The 20,391-nt window shown below is 38.6% G+C and overlaps 1 protein-coding gene across 1 annotated transcript in view; it reads right to left on the minus strand.

Annotated features, from left to right (window-relative positions):
- CCDC91 (coiled-coil domain containing 91) overlaps positions 1–20,391 on the minus strand; it is a 277,441-nt gene that overhangs the window by 103,037 nt on the left and 154,013 nt on the right. The window contains exon 8 of the mRNA XM_081083709.1: positions 5,823–5,930. Within this exon, the coding sequence (XP_080939835.1) occupies positions 5,823–5,930 (108 nt within the window). The remainder of the gene's footprint in view (positions 1–5,822; positions 5,931–20,391) is intronic.

The raw sequence follows: 20,391 nt of genomic DNA on the forward strand, positions 1-20,391 counted from the left end.
AAAGCAGCCCCAGTGGCTCAGTGGTTGACTGTCGACCATGAACCAAGAGGTCACCGGTTTGATTCCAGGTCAGGGCACATGCCTGTGTTGCAGGCTTGATCCCCAGTAGGGGGCATGCGGGAGGCAGCCAATCATGGATGTTTATCTCCATCCCTTATCCCTATTCCTCTCACTAATATCAATAAAAAACATATTTTAAAAAATCTCAGAGTAAAATAAAGCAATTTAGTGGGTAGATAGGTTTTCTATAATAAGCAGTTATTTTACTACTAAAATACTAAATTCATGCACTGAGGGGGCGAGTCCCTCAGCTCAGCCTGCCCCCTCTCACAATCTGGCAACCCTCAGGGGATGCCCTATTTGCCTCTGCAGGAGGCAACCAGGCTGATCAGGGGAAGGTGCCACACCCATCACCCCACTGCTGCTGCCACTGCCGGCCACTGCAGCTGCCAAGGTGTTTTCATCAACATGGACTCCAGACCCTTCACCACAAAAAAATGACAACTTTCTCTAGGCATTTTCAAGATATCTCTTTCATAGGATATGACATTTCTTTCTTTCTTTCTTTCTTTTTTTTTATCCCCACATGAGGATATTTTCCCATTGATTTTTAGAGAGCGTGGAAGAGAGAGGGAAAGACAGAGAGAAACATCAATGTGAGAGGCACACTTCTATTGGTTGCCTCCTGCATGAGCCCTGATGTGGGCCCCAGCTAGGGAGGAGCCTGCAACCTAGGTACATGCCCTTGATCAGAACTGAACTGGGCCTCGGGGCTGAGACTGGGGGCCCGCTCCCCTGCGTGTTGTTCTCTCTGGTTCCAGGGCCGGGCACGGGCCGCCCTGTCTGTTTTCTCTCAGGATCTGGGCCCATGCCAGGCCCCTCCTCCTGAGCTGGTCGTGACCATTAAGGCGTTCTGGCCTAATTTGCATATTACCTCTTTATATATATTATTTTTGCAATCTACTTTCAATACTCTATCTTCTATAAGTTAATAAAAAGTATTTCATAAGAAATTTTTTCTACCCAAGGAATTAATTTTATCTGGAGTGATATTTTAAAAAAAATATTAATCTTTCTGAAGAAAAACCCTAAGATATTGGTTTATAGAAATAAAATCATGCTTTAAAAAAAATTGTCAATGTAAAGGTAGAAATTTTTTTTAAAAATATTCCCTTTAAGGATTGAAGTAAACAGCCTAACATTAAATAAAAATATTTTATCATGTCCCTAAGTATAGTAAAAAGTCTTTATGTATATAGACAAATGAGGAAATTCTAAGGCAAGAATGGTAATGTCAACTATACTCATGCCCATGTCTATCTGGATCTCCATTCAGCAAATGCCCAGGTAATGCAAATTAAACTCAATGTTTAGAATCACAAAATCTTGGGACCAGAACTTAAAGAATACTTAATCTGACCACTCAGCCAATGCTTAGAGCCCCTGCACAAATTATCCACTTAATGACTGTCATTGTTGTGACAAGGTTGTTCCAGAGAAAAGTAATGCGCTACCTTGAGAAAACACTAATCACTATCCCTTTATACGTTAAATCATATGAAATAGCAATTATTTTAGGTAAAAATGGTCTAATATTGCTAATTTCATATCAATCTATACTAATAAAAGGGTAATATGCTAATTAGGGTAGACGTCTTCTGGACGTCCATCCGGGCAAAGCCACAGTGGCTTCGAGTCCTGGAGCTCAGGCAGTCATGTGCCCCAGTGGCTGTGAGGCTCAGGCATCGCAGCTGCCATGGTCGGCAGTGGCAACAGCAACGGGGTGATGAGGGCAGCGCCTTCCCTCTGATCAGCCTGGTCGCCTCCTGCAGAGGGAGTTAAAAAGTCTCTCTGCTTTCAATACACTGACCCTAGAATGATCCAAAATAAGTCAATTATTTTTTCATATAACACACTTCAAAATAGGTAACTCCTGGGTGGGAGCGGGCCTAAGTCATCAGTAGGACATCCCCTGAGGGCTGATGGACCCCCATTCCCCCCCAGTGCACGAATTTTCATGCACCGAGCTTCTAGTGTAATATAGTTAGGTGAACCCTAATACATCTTTGCATTTTTGTGTTGAGTTAAAAAGTCTCTCTGCTTTCAATACACTGACCCTAGAATGATCCAAAATAAGTCAATTATTTTTTCATATAACACACTTCAAAATAGGTAACTTAATTCAAGTAGTGCCTTTAATTGTTCTTCATACTATATGTTTTTATGTCCCTTCAACTCTATATTCACTGTCCTTTAAATATGTTCCAATTTGAAAATAATCTTAAAAAAAATGACACCTAGTACTAAAAGGAACTATGTGATATAAGTTCAAAAAGAGTGGGACTCCACTGTTTCTCCTCACCTCCCAATGCCCACCCCCCCCCGCCCCCCCCCGCCGCCCATTTGGAAAGTTGATTTCAATTATATTAAAGTAAAATTATATTAGTTTTTAAAACCTGCTTTTAAAACTTACTAAATAAAACCCCTAAATGTGAAATATATGTTATGTGGCTAGGCTGGGATCCTAGTCCTCCTCTGATGCTTAAGTTTTAAGTATAAATGCTAATATTTATTGCTTTTGAATTTCACTTTGGATACAGCCCAACTATGCCAGTCTCCAAAAAATGTTTTGAATACAATTTCATGCCATACACAAATGTGAAAAAATGCTTTCAATATTCTCCTCCAAATCATTAATAACATTACTGAGCAGAATAGGGAAGAAGATAGTACCCTGTGGCATTTCACTACAGACAATTCCACAACTTGACATTACTCCATATATTTATATATGTGGTGTGGCCACTTACTTAGTCAATTATTTATCTAATGCCCTTTCCCTCATATGTATGTTTCACACTTTTGTTCCCAGTGATCTTGTGAGAGACTTCATATATTAAAGTTTAGATAATCTTTAACTGACTGACTAGCCTAGCAAATCTCTCCCCCAAAAGGATAATTTTAGCTGGACAATATTTTCTTAGCCAATCAATTTTGGTTCCAGAAGTTACCAGTCTTCTTTAGCAATCCATCTGGAATCAGGCCAGAGACCATCATTACAATCACCAGTTTGTGAAACATTCTTTTTGAAAGTTAGGAGTACTTTTCTATTTCCACTCTCAGGTACTTAGCTCATTTTTTTTAAATGCCTCAAAAGATCACAGGCCATGTTTCACCATATTCATTTGTAAGCTCCTTGATCAAAATTTGCCTGGACAGGCAATCATGCACATGTTATTGGCCGGTTGGTGCACAGTAGCAATCTTTTCACTACTCTAGGGCTTCTGTTCTCTTTGAACATGTCCTCTGTCAAAAAGAGTAATCTTTGTACTGAGGGAGAGCAGTGACAGGGAAAAAGCAAAATAACGGAATTAGAAAACACAGAAAAGTTACATGGGAATTAAGAAGTTCTAATTTCTCCTCATCATTACAAATTTTTCCTGAAGAATTGAGTAGGACTGTTCTTTCTGTGGCTTTCTTTTTAATGTAAACATCACATGTTATTTTAAATGGGGATAACAATCTGTCTATTCTCTCAGAGAATATATTCAAGAGAAATAGCAAGTAACCTCATTATTTTCTGTTTAGTAGATTTCAATGTAAAATTTCACTGCTTTATTCACTCTCTTAAATTTACTAAATATGGAGAATAAAGAAAAGTGAAGTATGTGGTAAGAGAGAAAAATAATTTTATGGCTAGCCACAACCTGCCAACATATCACTATATACCTTTGGGGCAATAATTAGCAGGTAGTAAAAGGTGTTTTTCCTCTCCGATAAATAGTCTCAAGGCACACTTTTTCTGCCTATTTTATGAAAATGAGACATAAGTGATCCAGATGGTATATTAAGAATGGATTAGAATAAGAACACTACAATTCTTATACAAGTAATAAAATTAGTGTTGTTATTGTTTTATAACAATTACATATAAAGTTAAGTAAAACAAAAAGAGTAATATTTATCATTAATTCTTGTAAAATTTGGATTTTGATACCTACCCTTTTACTTATTATCCCTATAATAGTATGAAAAAAATTACCAAAACACTGATGTGCTGCACCAGCACGGACATGGGGGTGAACCTGGGGGGACGAGAAGTGAAGGATCATAAAAGATAGACAAGAGAATAAAGCTGGGGCTAGGTGGGATTCTGCCCTCTAACCAAAGGGTCACGGCTTTGATTCCCACTCACTGGTATGTACCAGTGAACTGGGTTTCAGGTTCAATCCCGCCCGAGAGAGGCAACCAATCGATGTGTGTCTCACACATGGATTCATTCATTCTCATTCTCATTCTCTCTCTCTCTCTCTCTCTCTCTCTCTCTCTCTCTCTCTCTCTCTCTCTCTCCCCCCCCCCTCTCCTTCCCCCCTCCCTCTTCCCTTCTCTCTGCCCCTTCCTCTCTCTTTAAATATCAATGGGAAAAATACCCTCAGGCAAGGATTAACAAAACAACAACAAAAGATGATTCACAAGAACTGTATTACAGGCACTAGAAAAAGTTCAGAAAATTAGGGACCTGGAGGCACAGCCATCTTCCCAACCTCAATCTGTAAAACAAACAACTGAGAAGGCCTCTGAGGAACAAAGACCAACGAAGTTCAGCCTTGCAGCAAGTATTAAAGCAAAGTTTATGTTAGTCATACTCACTGCTAAAGATTAATCGATTAAGGTGTCTCCAATCAAAGAACCAATAAAGCTGTGACTATCCTATATAATAAAACCCCAGTGACCGAAACAGCGGAACAACCAGAACAACCAGAGACCAGAACGACTCCGCCCCCCAGCGAGTGGTTAGGGGCGATGAGACAGGCAGGCAGAGGTGGTTAGGGGCAATCAAGCAGGCAGGCAAGTGGTTAGGGGCGATGAGGCAGGCAGAGAAGGTTAGGAGTGATCAGGCAGGAAGGTGAGTGGTTAGGGGCAATTAGGTAGGCAGGCAGAGTGGTTAGGGATGATCAGGCAGGCAGGCGAGCAGTTAGGGGCGATCAGGTAGGCAGGCAGAGGCAGTTAGGGGCAATCAGGCAGGCAGGCGAAGTGGTTTGGGGTGATAAGGCAGGCAGGTGAGAAGTTAGGAGCCTGTGATCCCAGATTGCGAGAGGGATGTCTGACTGCCGGTTTTGGCCCAATCCCGCAGGGACCCCTGTGGGATTGGGCCTAAACAGGCAGTCAGACACCCCCTGAAAGTCCTGGATTGTGAGAGGGTACAGGCCGGACTGAGGGAACTTTAAATAAAGTTTATTTTATTTTCACCTACCAAGTTTTGTTACTCAAAAGTATTGTTGAGAATTTCTTGCATTATTATTTATAGTATGACACATCCATTAATGCTTGATTGATTAATATAAATCAGCTAATAGAGTCTTTAATGCCTTCTAAGACATTAAATCAAGGAAGAAAAAAAGTGGAAAAATTCAAATAGAAACCAATGTCTTTATGCAACAAAAGGTAACTCAAGCATAAATAGTTTTAAAAATGCACATATTATTTATAAATCTTATACCACTAAAAATCATTACACATTCCCTAACAAATTTAAATCAGCTATTTGCTTCTCTTATTTGATAAATAATATTATGACCCAGAAAGTAACATAAGAATTATCATTAATTTGAGAAAGTCGCATATATTTTAGTCCTTTAGCCCTATTTTTAGTCCATCATAAAAATCCCCTAACTTTAATACTGAGTTTACATAAACATATTCTTTTGCTCCAAAATACACCAAGGAAAGTAAATGGTTCAAAACTGAATAGTTATAAAGTTCTCCGGGGAGGAGAGGCAGAAGAAACGTATAAATATGTAATGGATGTGCAATTTTATTACCTGAGTATTCAACAACTCCTCACACTTGTGTGCTTGTTTCTCAATTGCAGAAATGTACTGTTTTTCAATAGCTTCTACTTGTTGCTTAACTGAAGACTGTAGCAGTGCCTAAAAATAAACAAAAAAAGTAATTTGGATCAGAGACAAAACTTGGACTCTACTGTTGGCATGAGAATTTTTTTGACAGTTGCACATATCTGAAATATGATCCACTTCTGCATTAGAAAATTCACATTTGTGAGTATTGAAGCACAATCATATATAACACTACTTTAAGCTTTTGGATTTAAGTTTTCCTATTACCAAGACTACAGTTTTTTTGGCCAGATGTTCCTTCCACACACCTCTCCTTAAAAAGGCCAAGTCATAGAAGATGATAAAGAGAGTGAGTAGTTCTGTTAAATATAAATTCAGTTTAGTGAAGACCACACAGGATGAGGAGCATATGAAAGCTGCTGAAAAAAAAGAAGAAAAAAAAAAAGAAAACCCAGACATATTTCACTGGCTGACAAAACTCTACATCCTCTCGGCACACTGTACTATCCCATGGGCCAAGCATGATCTTCAAGACCACAAGTCAAGTAAAAGCAGATGGAAAGTCTGAGCAATTTCAAACATAAAAGAACAGCCCCCCAGGAAGTTCACATCCTTAATGTGAAAAGGTATAAGTCAATGTGTGGAAGTCAGTCGGAATGTCAGGGCAGTTTTCGTAAAAAGTAATAAAACCTGGGAGACTGGACAAACTTAAGTGGGTAGTGTAAATGCTGGAACCTCAATCAAAGACCTGCTGTTGTAAGAGAAGCAAAATCAGCATTTGAAGGCGTTCCACCCACTCACTTCCTTATTAGAGATACTTAGAATATTATCATATTTTCCCTTCCTTTTTTTAAAAGCATTATATGTTATATTAAACATGTTCCCAATATTATCTTACATGCTATTTATAAACCCCAAATCATTCTAAAATATGCATTCAACCATATATGTAAGAACTCTTAAGCAAATATTCTATATTTGAAGGTCTATCTGGATAATAAACTACTCATAATCGAAATAGTAAGTTGAAACAGACACATGTCTTATAGAAAACAGACGTTTGGCACAGTTGCCAAAAAAAAAAAAAAAAGCCAAATCTCTTAAATAATATCTGTTATGAAAATAAGATTTACGTGGTTGAAAACAATATGCATTAAGAAGCTAAATAAATATGCATGCATTTAAATAACATTAAGATAAAATACTTTTTGAACCTCTGGATAAGCCTCAAATTTTCAGATAATTAACTTTCACTTGCAAATGTTAGACTGTCTGATGATCTACCACTCCTATAATTCAATAGTCACCACTCTGAAGCTGCAGAATTAGTAGTAAATTTAGTAAAGGAAATAGAGCTCTGAATGAGGTTTAATCAAAATACAAAGAAGCTGAGACGACCAGCACTGGCAGCAGCAGCGGGGTGATGGGGGCGGCGCTTTCACATGATTAGCCCAGTTGTCTTCTGCAGAGGGAGACCAGACTGCAGCTTAGCTGTCAGTAGGACATCCCCTGAGGGCTCCTGACTGATAGAGGGGGCAGGATGGGCTGAGAAACTCCCCCAGTGCATGAATTTTAGTGCACTGAGCCTCTAGTCCTACTTTATAAAGAGGGAATATGCTAATTGACCCTCACACTGTTGCAAAGATGGTGGCGCCCACAGACAATAAGGAGGGAATATGCTAATTAATTGCCCCACCCTCAAATATGGCAGTGCCCAGAGCCAATAAGGAGGGAATATGCTAATTGATTGCCACATCCTCAAAGATGGTGGTGCGGGCCCGGCTTCTCCACATGCCTGCCTCCAGAGACTCCCAGTCCTCTCAGCCCCGCAGCTGCCCAGGGCCTGCCCGAGGTGCAGGCAAGCCTAGATGGCAGCTGCCCAGCCTCCCAGGGTCACCCGAGGCTCAGGTAACTAGGGCTGGCTGAGGCTTGTGCTGCCAGCAGTGACAGCAGCAGAGGTGTGATGGGGTGTCGCCTTCTCCTGATCGCTGGGTCACTTCCTGTCCCTGAGGGCTCCCAGACTGTGAGAGGGGGCAGGCCGGGCTGAGGGACCCCCCCCTCCAGTGCATGAATTTTCATGCACCGTGCCTCTAATCCTATACTAATAAAAGACAAACATGCAAATTGACTGTACTTTTGCTATGCCTTAAGCCACGCCCACCAGCCAATCAGAGCAACTATATGCAAATTAACCCAACCAAGATGGTGGCCGGCAGCCATGGAGCTGGAGCGAGCAGGAGGCTTGCTTGCTCCAGTGATGGAGGAAGCCAAGGTTCCCGCCTGCCATGGCCCAGCTCTGAGCTCCACTGAAAGCAACAAAATTTCAATTATAGAAGGTAAACAAACCCCAGATACCTGCTTTCAGCCAGCCATGGCCACGGAGCTGGAGCGAGCAGGAGTGGGTTGCCCCTGGCAATGGAGGAAGCCAAGCTTTCCGCAGGCCTCCGCTAAAGGCAACTAAGTTTCAATTATAGAAGGTAAATAAATCCCAGAATAAAAAAAAAGAAAAAAGAAAAAAAAAGGAGAGGCTGGGAGCTTACATCGCCAGGGTGCTTGGCCAGCCTGAAAACCGCCCTCAGCCCCTCACCCAGACTGGCCAGGCACCTCAGTGGGGACCCCCCACCCTAAAGGGGGTGTGGCCAGCCTGAAAACAGCCATCAGCCCCTCACCCAGGCTGGCCAAACCTCCATGGGTTGAGGGTCCCCACTGGGGTGGACATCCTCTGAGGGGTCTCACACTGCAAGAGGGCATAGGCCGAGCTGAGGGACCCCCCCGAGTGCACAAATTTTTGTGCACTGGGCCTCTAGTATATATATGAAAGAACTGCTTTACCCTTTCAGTATATGTCCTTTAAAGATTCCATAATAATTAATTTATATAAGGCACCAAAATGTAACCTCTAAAACTGTGACTAAGTAATGCAAAGCTGTAATTTACATTTGGCAAAATATAATATACTATATGTTGGACTTCAGAATATTTAAAGAACAGTATAGTTAGACACAATTTCCTTGGGTACAGTCACTGCATCTTTTATATAGAGAAAAATGCCAGTCTTTTTGTGGACTTGGGATATGACAATTGTTTTAGCTTAATGGTAAGAACTGTTTGCACTTCCCTATTTGATATGGTTCCAGATACTACCACATTTTAAATACCCAATTGTAATTTTTAGTAGATTATATCCTTTGGGGGTACAGGTAAGTTCATGAAATAAAATATTTTCTCATTGTATTTAAGAAACACAATTGAATATTATATTTTTTTTCCCTCTAGTGATTGATGTATACACCATATAATCATTTTCTTTCAAACTTAAAAGAGGCAAGCACTATAGGATAACAAGCCAACTAAGAGCCAAAACTGTGGTTATGGACCATGGAGAAAAGCTATACATAAGTAACCAGCCTTTCCTATAGTTCAAACCTCCTGTCTTAGTCCCATTCAGTTATTTAAATCCAACCATCTACAAAAGAGACATAAAGGCAGGTCCTGGGAACATGAATATTACAAAAATATATGTTCTTACTGAATTATTTCTTTTGTTAAAGAGAAACAATCTCTAGAGAACCAAACACTATAGGTATATGCAAAGTGTGTATCAGAGAAAGAAAATATGTCCAAAGCCTGCTTATAAGGTTCACTGTTACACACTGAGAACATTAAACAGATAAGAGTAGCTTGACTAAGAGTGGAGGCAAATAGTAATGCAAGAAGGTACAAAGGGGCAGGTAGCAGATATTAAAAGAGTTGTGTGCCATAACAAGGTCATTTAAAAATGTGTCCTATATTATTCAACAGTGGGATTATTAGTGCCATACTCTAAAAACTATCCTCACAACTAGAACATTAACCATTTTGGACATACAAGTACACATCTGGTACTAGCCACCTGCTTTTATGGCTTGAGATATCCTATATAATAAAAAGCTAATATACAAGAAGACCGAATGGCAGAACAACTGGAACAACCGAACAACTGGTCGCTATGATGTGCGCTGACCACCAGGGGGCGTGTGCGGAACATGGCGGGCATTGGCCTCAGTGGGATGGTGGAGTAGGTGAGCGGGGGCGCCAGAACAAGGTGGGGTGCCAGTCGCTGTCATCGGGGAAAGCCTCTGGTAGTTACTTAAAATTCTTTGCTCCCACACACCGCGGTCCTGCCCAGTACTCACACCTGCTGCCAGCGCCGGTCCCGCTTGCACCCGCAACCGGTGCTGGAGCCGCCACTCGCACCCACTGCCGGCACCCAGCACCAGTCCCAATCGCTTGGCAGCAGGTGTGAGCAGTGGCTGCCGACCCCAATCGCCCCTGAGGGCTTCTCTACCTATACCTGCTCCTGAGGGGCTATCAGGGCAGCAACTGCCACTCACACCCACTGGAGCCAGCCCCGCTCACACCCGCTGCTGGCACCAGCCCCAATCCCTCCGCACCATCAGGGGGTGCGAGTGGGGTTGGTGCTGTCAGTGCATGGGAGCAGTGGCAGTGGGAGTAGTACTGCCAGTAGAGAAGGGCCCAAAAGCCGTGGCAGGAGGGCCGGGCAGGGACACGGAGGATGGGCCAAGACCTACCCCTGTGCCCACCGCATCCTTGTGGCCCACAGTTCCTTTCAAGGTGCACAAATTCATGCACTGGGCCCCTAGTCATTATATAATTGGATATTTATTTTCCAATGTAAAACACCATAATAATTACCTTTAAATTTCTCATATATTGTAAATATAAAATAAATGTTAATCTTAACATTTCCCTGCAATTTACTAACTTTTTGTCTGTCATTTCTCTACAGATATCAAAGATACAAGGAAGCCTTCCCATGGGCTTATACAGGAATAAAGAAAGATATATCAAATAATTTTTTTCCTTTACATGATATTTTAAAACTATTTTAAACATACATAAAGCATTGAAACTCACAATGTGTAAAACCAAGTAAAACAAAGATGTATTCAAACATTGTATAATGAAAGAAAAAGCTACCAAATGCAGGGAATGTCTTATTAATTTTCAACATATTTAGGTTTTAGCCAGAGTTCTTTCAGAGATTTTTCTGTATCATCCCAGGGAATTTAATTTACTGAGGAAACTGAGGAAAGCTATTTAGCATATTTCTTTAACAATAATTTTACAGATGTGAACAAGATTGTAGGTTCCTTTAGTATAGGAACTATATATTACTCATTTTCTTTATCACACACAATTTCTTATAGAGTTCCTTGCACACAGTAGTAGTAGACACACGCAATAGCTATTTAGTAATTAATGATTCCTGTATTAAGATTAGTATTTTTTAAAAATCACAGTATGAATGGTACCAATATTCATTGAAAAGTTCACTAAGCTTCAAATTATAACTGCCAAGTTCAGTTACCAAATTTGTTGCTGAGTGTATTTAATCTCTACCAAGGATTTCAACATTTTATGTTGTTATTTTAGACTAGAAATGTCCATTCTTTCTACTCTACAGGATAAATTTTGAGTAAATAGAGTGTGTGAAGGACTACAAACTCCTTGGAAGGGAAAATATGTCATAAATTCTACAATTATTAGATTCACAGAGAAAAGATATTAGGTCAAACACCACCCAAAACCAATATATGACGGAATTTAAATGAGTAGAGAAGTAGAGCCACAGCAGACTACTGCAAACCAAACTACACCCCATTGTCCCAACAAATAGTTTTTTTCTTGACTTTGAGAGTATCATGCTAAGTGAAGTCAGTCAAGTGGAAAAGGACAAGACCATATTATTTTATTCATATGTAGGATATAAAATAGAAAGTAACAAATGAACAAATTAAACTCATAGACACAGATAACAGTATGGTGGTTAGGATGAAGAGGGTAAAGGGGGTCAAATATATGGTGATGGAAGGAGACGAGACTTTGGGTGGTGAGCAGATAATGCAATATGTAAATGATGTATTATAGAATTGTACACCTAAAACCTATATAATTTTATTACCCAACTAGAGGCTCGATGCATGAAATTCATGCAAATTTGGTAACTGAACTTGGCAGTTATAATTTGAAGCTTAGTGAACTAAGCTGCCTTGGCCAGCCCTCGCAGCCTCGGTTTCATGCAGAAGGTTGTCCAGACCGTAGTTTGGCTGTTTGGTCTAATTAGCATATTAGCTCTTTATTATATAGGATGTCACCCCAATTAATTCAATTTAAAAGTAAATATAAGTATAGTGTAAAAGGACTAGAAAGTATAATTCTCTAAGGAAGTTATTTTCAAATGATGTGCCACAAGAATTGTTAAAACATGTTATACTACATCTCTTTTATCTGCTTCTCTACTGATGGGCACCTGGGCTATTTACAGATCTTGGCCATTATAAATAACACTGTTATAAACATATGGGTGCATATATTCTTTCTGACTAATGTTTTGGGATTCTTAGGATATATTCCCAGAAATGGGATCACTGGGTCAAAAGGCACTTTGGGGATGCATAAATTCTTTCTAATTGGTGTTTTAGGAAGTGGGATACTAGGTCAAAGGGCAGTCCAATTTTAATTTTTTTGCAGAAAGTCCATACCAGTTTCCAGTGGCTCTACTGGTCTGCATTCCCACCAGCAGTGTACTAAGGTTCCCTTTTCTCCATAGCCTCACCCATACTTGATTTTTTATTTACTAATGGTAGTCATTCTGGCAGGTGTGAGGTGATAACTCACACAATGGAGTACTATGTAGCTGTAAAAAAGACGGAACTCTTACCCTTTGAGACAGCATGGATGGAACTGGAGATTAGTATTATTATTTTTTAATATGTTATTATTGATTTTAGAGTGAGAGGAAGACAGAGGGAGAGATAGAAATGTCAATGAGAGAGAAACATCATCAATTAGCTGCCTCTTACACACCACCTACTGGGGATTGAGCCCACAACCCAGGCATGTGCCCTGACTGGGAATCGAACCAGTGACCTCTTAGTGCATGGGCCAAGGCTCAACCACTGAACCACACTGGCCAGGCTGAAATCGAAAATTATTAAGCAAAATAAGACAATCAGAGAAAGACAAATACCATATGATCTCCCTTATATGTGGAGTCTAATGAACAAAATAAATTGATAACCAAAACAGGACCAGAGGCATGGATACATGGAACAAACAGACCTCAGAGGGGAGGAGGGAGGGAGGACTGGAAGAGATTAGCCAAGAATGTATGTGCATATATGCACAGCCCATGGACACAGATTAAGAATGTGGTGAAGGTGTGTGTGTGTGTGTGGGGGGGGGGTGGCTGAGTGGAGGAGGGAAAAGGGGGAAATGGAGGACATCTGTAATAGTGTCAACAATAAAAAAATTTATAAAACCACCACCCATACTTGAGTACTTAGTCAGGGGTACTGACTAGCCTGTTTTCCCTTATACTGGCAAATAAAAAAATGACAACAGCCAATATAACAACAGCTGTCTGGTGTGAATAAATCAAAATTACACCTAATGATTGGTAAAAAATATTTTTGTGTGTGTGTGACACAGAATTACAGTAATTAGTTTATATGTGCCATGAGATGAAAAAGGTTAAAAATCGCTGCTCTAGAGGGGAAAGATTTCAATCCGGACTTAAGGCTTTCATTTACTTAAAACTGTTTCCAAAGTCAAGTTCAAGTTCCTGGCCACCTGTTACCCAGGCTGGCAAAACTTAGGCAACATTCAGACCCTGTAAATTCAACCCTTGGGGAGAATGAAGGTACATGTTTCTCTAGACCAAATTTCAGATATCTGAGGAGGTATGGTAATGGATTTGGACATATTTCTTTTTAGAAAACAACAAAGACATTATGACCAAAAATTATGGAAAAATGAATTCAAAAAAGATTTCTCCCTTCCTTTTTCCTTAATTTAAAAAAGAAAAAGTAACAAGGTCATGTTGAGGCTGCTGAAAAACGACCCTGTTACAGATCTCAAGCATCTGGATTTGCAGTGACCCCCAGGTTGTTCTATGTATTTGAGTTACAGTGCAGAGGTACTATACAAGTCAAAAAAGAAAAATGTTAAATTATGGGTGTAGATCTAAACATGGAAATCCAATATAGTCTAGCCATGCTATAAAGTGTTTTGGAGGCTCTGAAAGCCAAAGAAAATCCTCAGAACTGAGGGAATCATTCCCGTTGGCCTTGTTGTTAAGGGATTCTAGTAACATAAGAGTTGTTACCTCAAACACCACAAAAGTCTCCCAGTGAAAATTTCTTTTGTGCCATGGACAACACATTAAAATTAAGAAGTTTCTAAAATTAAGTACAGCACAAAGCCTCTGCATGTCTGCCTTCCAGATACTTTAAACTTCTGAAAAGCTGCCATGTGGATATGCCTCTCCCTCAGATGCCACAATATTGTTCCTTGTGACTTGAGTAAGAGTGGCAGTTTCATTGAGAGAGAGAGAGAGAGAGAGAGAGAGAGAGAGAGAGAGAGAGAGCGCTAAAACAATCTTTACACTTTCATAGGGTTAAATGAAACACCTGTTTTTTAAACATTAAAGATGCTTGCATCTCATTTTCAGAAATATCAGAGACCATGGAAAAAGAGAAGCCCATCAGGATGTCAGAAATATTTGGCCTGCATACACATGCATTAACATTCCAAGGAGGCAATATAATTTGTTGAATAGAGCCCTGAATCACGCTTTGAGGGACCTGGTGCTTACTTAAAACTCCTCCTCTGTTTATACGTGTTTGATCAAGGCACTGCTTCTCTATGTCTCACATTCTTTATCTAGTCAATGAGAATAAAAGAGTTTCTTCACTGCCAATGATGAAGGAATAAAGGACTTCTGTGAAATTATAAGTTATTTTAAAATGAAACATGTTGATTTTTAAGCTAAATTCCTCACTTGTTCATGACAAATGAAACTCATCTAAGTTAGGATTAACATCTTTTAAATTACTAGATTTAAGACCATTAAAGTGAAGAATTTTCCTCCAAATTAATCAAGATCCATTAGTCAAATAGGGATCAAAAAGATTAGAAGGAAAATTTTTTTCATACTGAAAAGCAATTAACATTGAGAAAATTTAGTTTCATTTAAATCAATTTTTTAGAAGACAATTGAGAAAGTTTAAACTTTTTTTTTTTTAATGATAAAGAGAATAACATTGTGAACTTAGATGATAATGTAAGATACTTCAACTGGTTTCTTTTCCAGATAAATATTAACCATAAAATCCACTGGGGGTTGGGCACCAATTAGAAGTGCCATTGCCTGGATTGGAGCAGGTGCCAGAGGTCCCTGCAGTGCTGGCTCCAGCAGGGTTGTGTGGGGTTAGGCAGAAGCCCCTGGGGGAGGGACAACACCATGAGAGTGGCTCAGAGGACTTGCTGATATACTAGCTGGTATGGAAGTATTTGACTAGTATAAGACGGCACAAAGTGGTGCTTCTGGCTGAATAGTAGGCCACATTATGTTGTTACAGAGGAATAATTACCAAGAACATTTAGTCATGTGAATATCCTGCTAAACATCAAAACAAGATAACCTTTGAACTTTTGCTTTTGATTACATGGACTAAATCACACTGTATCTGGATTATAGATAGAATTCTTTTCTCATTGCTATAAAGCGATTTGACAATCAAGGCACTGAAAATTGGACACATGATAATTTTAAGTAACTTATCTCACCTCTGGAAAAGATAAAGCCTGGGACTCATACCCAGACAGCAATGGGAGCAAAATTTATTTGCAAGTCACACTTGCATGTCTTTTGAATTATGTACTGAATATACATTACCCTGTCAAAATTAAGGTATTCTGAAAACATTATGGAAAATCATTCTATTCTCTCATAATTTATCCTTAGTATAAAATTTATATTCTCATATATCAAGATTCCCCAAAGCTGAATAACTAGATCTTAAGGATAAAATCAAAACCAGCCTTCTATTTTGATACTGGGTTATACACTAATTAGAAAATGCTATCTTCCCAAATGTTGCTGATTCTTACATCTCTGCTTTCCTTTTTCAGAGTCTGTGTTTTATAGTTGAGAGAAAATAATAAAGTTAACCATTCCACTTTTATATCATTTCAAACAGGCAAAAAAAATTAAAAACTTAAAAGTAGTTTTTGCATACGTATCTTTTCTGCCTTAACAACTATGGTATGTATCCTTTCACTAAATGGAAAATTGGTGACCAATAAAAAATGAATAAAAATGCCTTAGCTGGTTCGGCTCGGTGGATAAAGCATCGATCAGCCTGCAGACTGAAGGGTCCCGGGTTCGATTCCGGTCAAGGGCACATGCCTGGGTTTCGGGCTCGATCCCCAGTAGGGGGTGTGCAGGAGGCAGCCATTCAATGATTCTCTCTCATCATTGATGTTTCTATCTCTCTCTCCCCATCTCCTTTCCTTTCTAAAATCAATAAAAATATTTTTTAAAAATGAATAAAAATATATCTGTAACACACACTAAAGTTTTTTTTTTCCCCTAAAGTCTAATTAAGAAACACATAAGATTATTTCAGGCAATATCTAAAACTAAAAATGCCTGAATCCAGATAGACCCTCATGACAATTCAATTCATTAAGACTGAGATCCACATAATTGATCTATTACATTAACTACAATAGTTACAGAAATGACATTCTTTATAGCTACTACTAATCACTCTTCTAGCATTATTATTAGAGGTAAAAACCTGTTGAATAAGTTTAGATAAAAAGAAGATCTGAAAAAACTTTCAACCCCAACAGAACAGGTCAAACCTCATTCTGGTCAACATGGAGAGACAATATTATTAAGAATAAAGATATTTATGTTAGAAATGACTGAATTTGTATGATAATAATAAGAAAGCTATAATTAATAATAATTTCTAAGTGGGACAGAGCTGCTATTGATAAAATTTCCAAGTTTGATCAAAATTAATCACAAAAAAGAACCCATAACATTTAAAGAGCATTTCACAAGATAAGCAAAAAATAACACGTCTTAAGGAACTAATAACTAAATAAACCCTACTCACTTAATATTTCTTTATCAATGAAGGGATTTTTCAAGGTCTGTTCTGAAACAGAAATTTGAAATTTATATCCTCAATACAGAATAAAGACTTGCCCTTCACTCCTTTAATTATCAGGTTGATGATCCAGTCACAATATAAAGGCAAGTCTTAAATCTATATTAGAACAAGTTTTCTTGCAAGGTTTCCAAAGCCTTTTGGTTTAGGCCCAGCTAGAAAAACCACAAGAATAGCCTTGCATGCAAAATTCTGGCTAAGCCCAGGAAACTCAGAGCATACAAGAACTATTCTCAACTACCAAACCTTTCTCAGTCCTCTGCTGAGGTTAACTTTGGTGGGAGGGACAAGAATGGACAAGCCAAGTCGTTATTTCCAAACCAATCACTAGTATCTAGCATGCAGTTAGGCCAAACTCTATTGGCAACAGTAAGTATCTTTATTTGTCCAGGAAAAATCTGATCATACGATAAAAGCTGGAATTTATGAGAATCCTTTTTCAATCAAATAACTAAAACTATAAATTTATTTCATACTTTTGGATGAACAAAATACTGAAATTCAAACTAAAAGATATATGACAAGTTTCAAATAACTTAATTTTTACTTCTTCCACCCTTTGCACAAAAATAGTTAGCAATCTCTAATCAAGGGGAAATATAAAGAGAAGAGAAAACAAAGTTGTTTCCCCCTCCTTGGAGTAGAACTTCATACAATACAAGTAACTCTACACCCTGGGAAAAATTGGTCTCTTAAATGCAATATGTTCTCCCTTATATAATAGTACAAACAACTCAAGAGTTCAAATAAAACACTAGCAAGTGGCTGCTTTTGAAAAATGGAATAGAACAGGCATGTGATACTCCAAGCTGGAATTTAACATAAGGTGCACTGCTAAAATTCAAAGTAATCCTTACCAAAGCTATTTAAGGCATACTTAACCTTTACAGAAAATGCACAGAGGACCATCACACTCAAAAAAATCAAGGTTGGGTAACATGGGAAATGAACATATCAATAACTTAATCAAGATAATTTCAGAACAACTTAAGTTTATGTAGCAATTTCACATCATTTTTCATGATTAGTAGCAGGAAATTTACATGCCTAAAAACACTAATTTATCAGATTCAATATTCTCGTAATAGAAAAAGATAAAATATTTATATTAAAAATTATTATTATAAAATGTACTAAGACTTTAGAAAAAAATCTGCCATCCTTTATCATTAAAACAGTCAAGTATTTATAAGCACTATTCATGTAACTAGCACTCCTTGGTGTTTGGCATCTAGGTTTCCATACACAAAGTTAAAGATCATCAATTCATTCCAGCTTCAGAAGCAAAGAATATAAGAGAGAAATCAGTGTGTATGTCTATGTTTAGTTTAGCATAGAAATTTAGCATAGAAATCTTGAGAAGTGTAAATATATGTATGAATGGATGATGTCTGTAAATATACTCCACTTGGCCAAAATCATGTACACAAAGGGTAAGAAAAGAAAGCTCTAAGAGTGTGAGAAGAGGGTATACACCTTAAATCATTATAGTTATAAATTATTTGGTTTTTGCATATAAATAAACCAAATTGCATTTTCTTCTTTTGCCTTTTCAGGCTATTTTTCTAACTAATCACCATTATTGCTAATCTGTCAACTGTCAAAATTCAATTATGTTACAATACTTCTCCTATCTGCTATGATTTGAAAAATGTATAAATCTCTTAAGTTTAAACAACAAAAACTTATGGAGCTTGATCTTAGAGAAGATTTTATGCATTTGATCCCCAAAGGCAAGGGAAGTAAAAGCAAAAATAAATGAATGATACTGTATCAAACTAAAAAGCTTCTGCACAGCAAAAGAAAATGCCAACAAAACAAAAAGGCAACCAACCAAATGGGAGAGGATATTTGCAAACAACAGCTCTGAGTAGGGGTTAATATCCAAAATATATAAAGAACTCATACAACTCAACACCAAACAAACAATCCAATTAAAAATTAAGCAGAGGGCCTGAACAGACACTTCACCCAAGGAGATGTAAATGGCCACCAGTTATATGAAAAGACTAGAGGCCTGATGCACGAGATCCATGCACTGGTGGAGGGATCCCTCAACCAGGCCTGCACCCTCTCGCAGTCTGGGACCCCTTGTGGGATGTCTGGCTGCTGGCTTAGGCCCATTTCCCACAGTGCTCGCCAGCCTTGAGCCCGGCTTCTGGCTAAGCAGTGCTCCGCCTGTGGGAGCACACTGACCACCAGCGGCAGCTCCTGCGTTGAGCATCTGTCCCCTGGTGGTCAGTGCGTGTCATAATGACCGGTCGTTCCACCGTTTGGTCTGTTTGCATATTAGGCTTTTATTATATAGGATGCTCAATTTCACTATCTACTAGGGAAATGTAAATCAAAACTATGAGACACTACCTCATACTTGTTAGATGGTTATAATTAACAAGACAAGTAATAACAACTGTTGGAGAGGAGGTGGAGAAAAAGGAACCCTCTTTGACTGCTGATGGGAATGTAAACTGGTAAAACCACTATGAAAAACAGTATGGCAGTTCCTCAAAAAATTAAGAATAGAGCTACCCTAGGACCCAGCAACTTCTCTTCTGGTATCTACCTGAAAATTTTGAAAACATTTATTCTCAAAAATATATGCACCCTAATGTTCATTGCAGCATTATTCACATTGGCCAAGACATGGAAACAATAAGTGTTCTGAGATAGAGGACTGAATAAAGAAAATGTGGAACATATAGGGTGTCCCCTAAAAAATATATACGCACTTTAAATGATTATAAAGTCATTGTTTAACAGTTTATTTTCAAAATTTAAAAGAATCTACAGAAATTAGTAATTTTTTTTGTCAATGCCTGTTTTCAAACTGATGACCGTTCTGGTCCAGGCACTGCTGAAAACAGAAAGCAATGAAATGGCAAACATCAAGAATCATTTCATTTTTTATTTGTGTGCCCTCAATACATCAACTGTTGCCAGTTTTGTACTGTAAACTTTATATTTTATGCATCCCCATAAAAAAGTCTAGTGGATAAATTTTCTTGTTTAAAGCTTAGACTGGCTTCACCCATTATTTCAAATCAGTTACACCTGAAAAAGAGTAAAAATTAAGTGAGTTATCAGCTGTTTAAATGTGTATACACACATGACGGGTTGTGGGCTCGATCCCCAATATGGGGCGAGCAGGAGGCAGCCAATCAATGATTCTCTCTCATCATTGATGTCTCTCTCTCTCCCTTTCTGAAATCAATAAAAAAAGTATACTTAAAAAAATATGTATACATTTTTGGGACACTCTTTGAATAATTACAAAGGCAGATTTTGTACTTCAACTGTGTTTTCAAACTTTCAGCAGCATTTTAGAATGAATGTCCTTTATTCAAAGCTTAGTCTGGCTGAAAAGAAAGAAACACCAATTGAGTTGTCAGTTGCTAAAAGTGTTTATACAGCCCTAGACGGTTTGGCTCAGTGGATGGAGCATTGGCCTATGGACTGAGAGATCCCGGGTTCGATTCCGGTCAAGGGCATGTACCTTGGTTGAG

The sequence above is a fragment of the Myotis nattereri genome (genome assembly GCF_964212035.1).
Source record: "Myotis nattereri genome assembly, chromosome: 2".
Classification (NCBI taxonomy): Eukaryota; Metazoa; Chordata; class Mammalia; order Chiroptera; family Vespertilionidae; genus Myotis; species Myotis nattereri.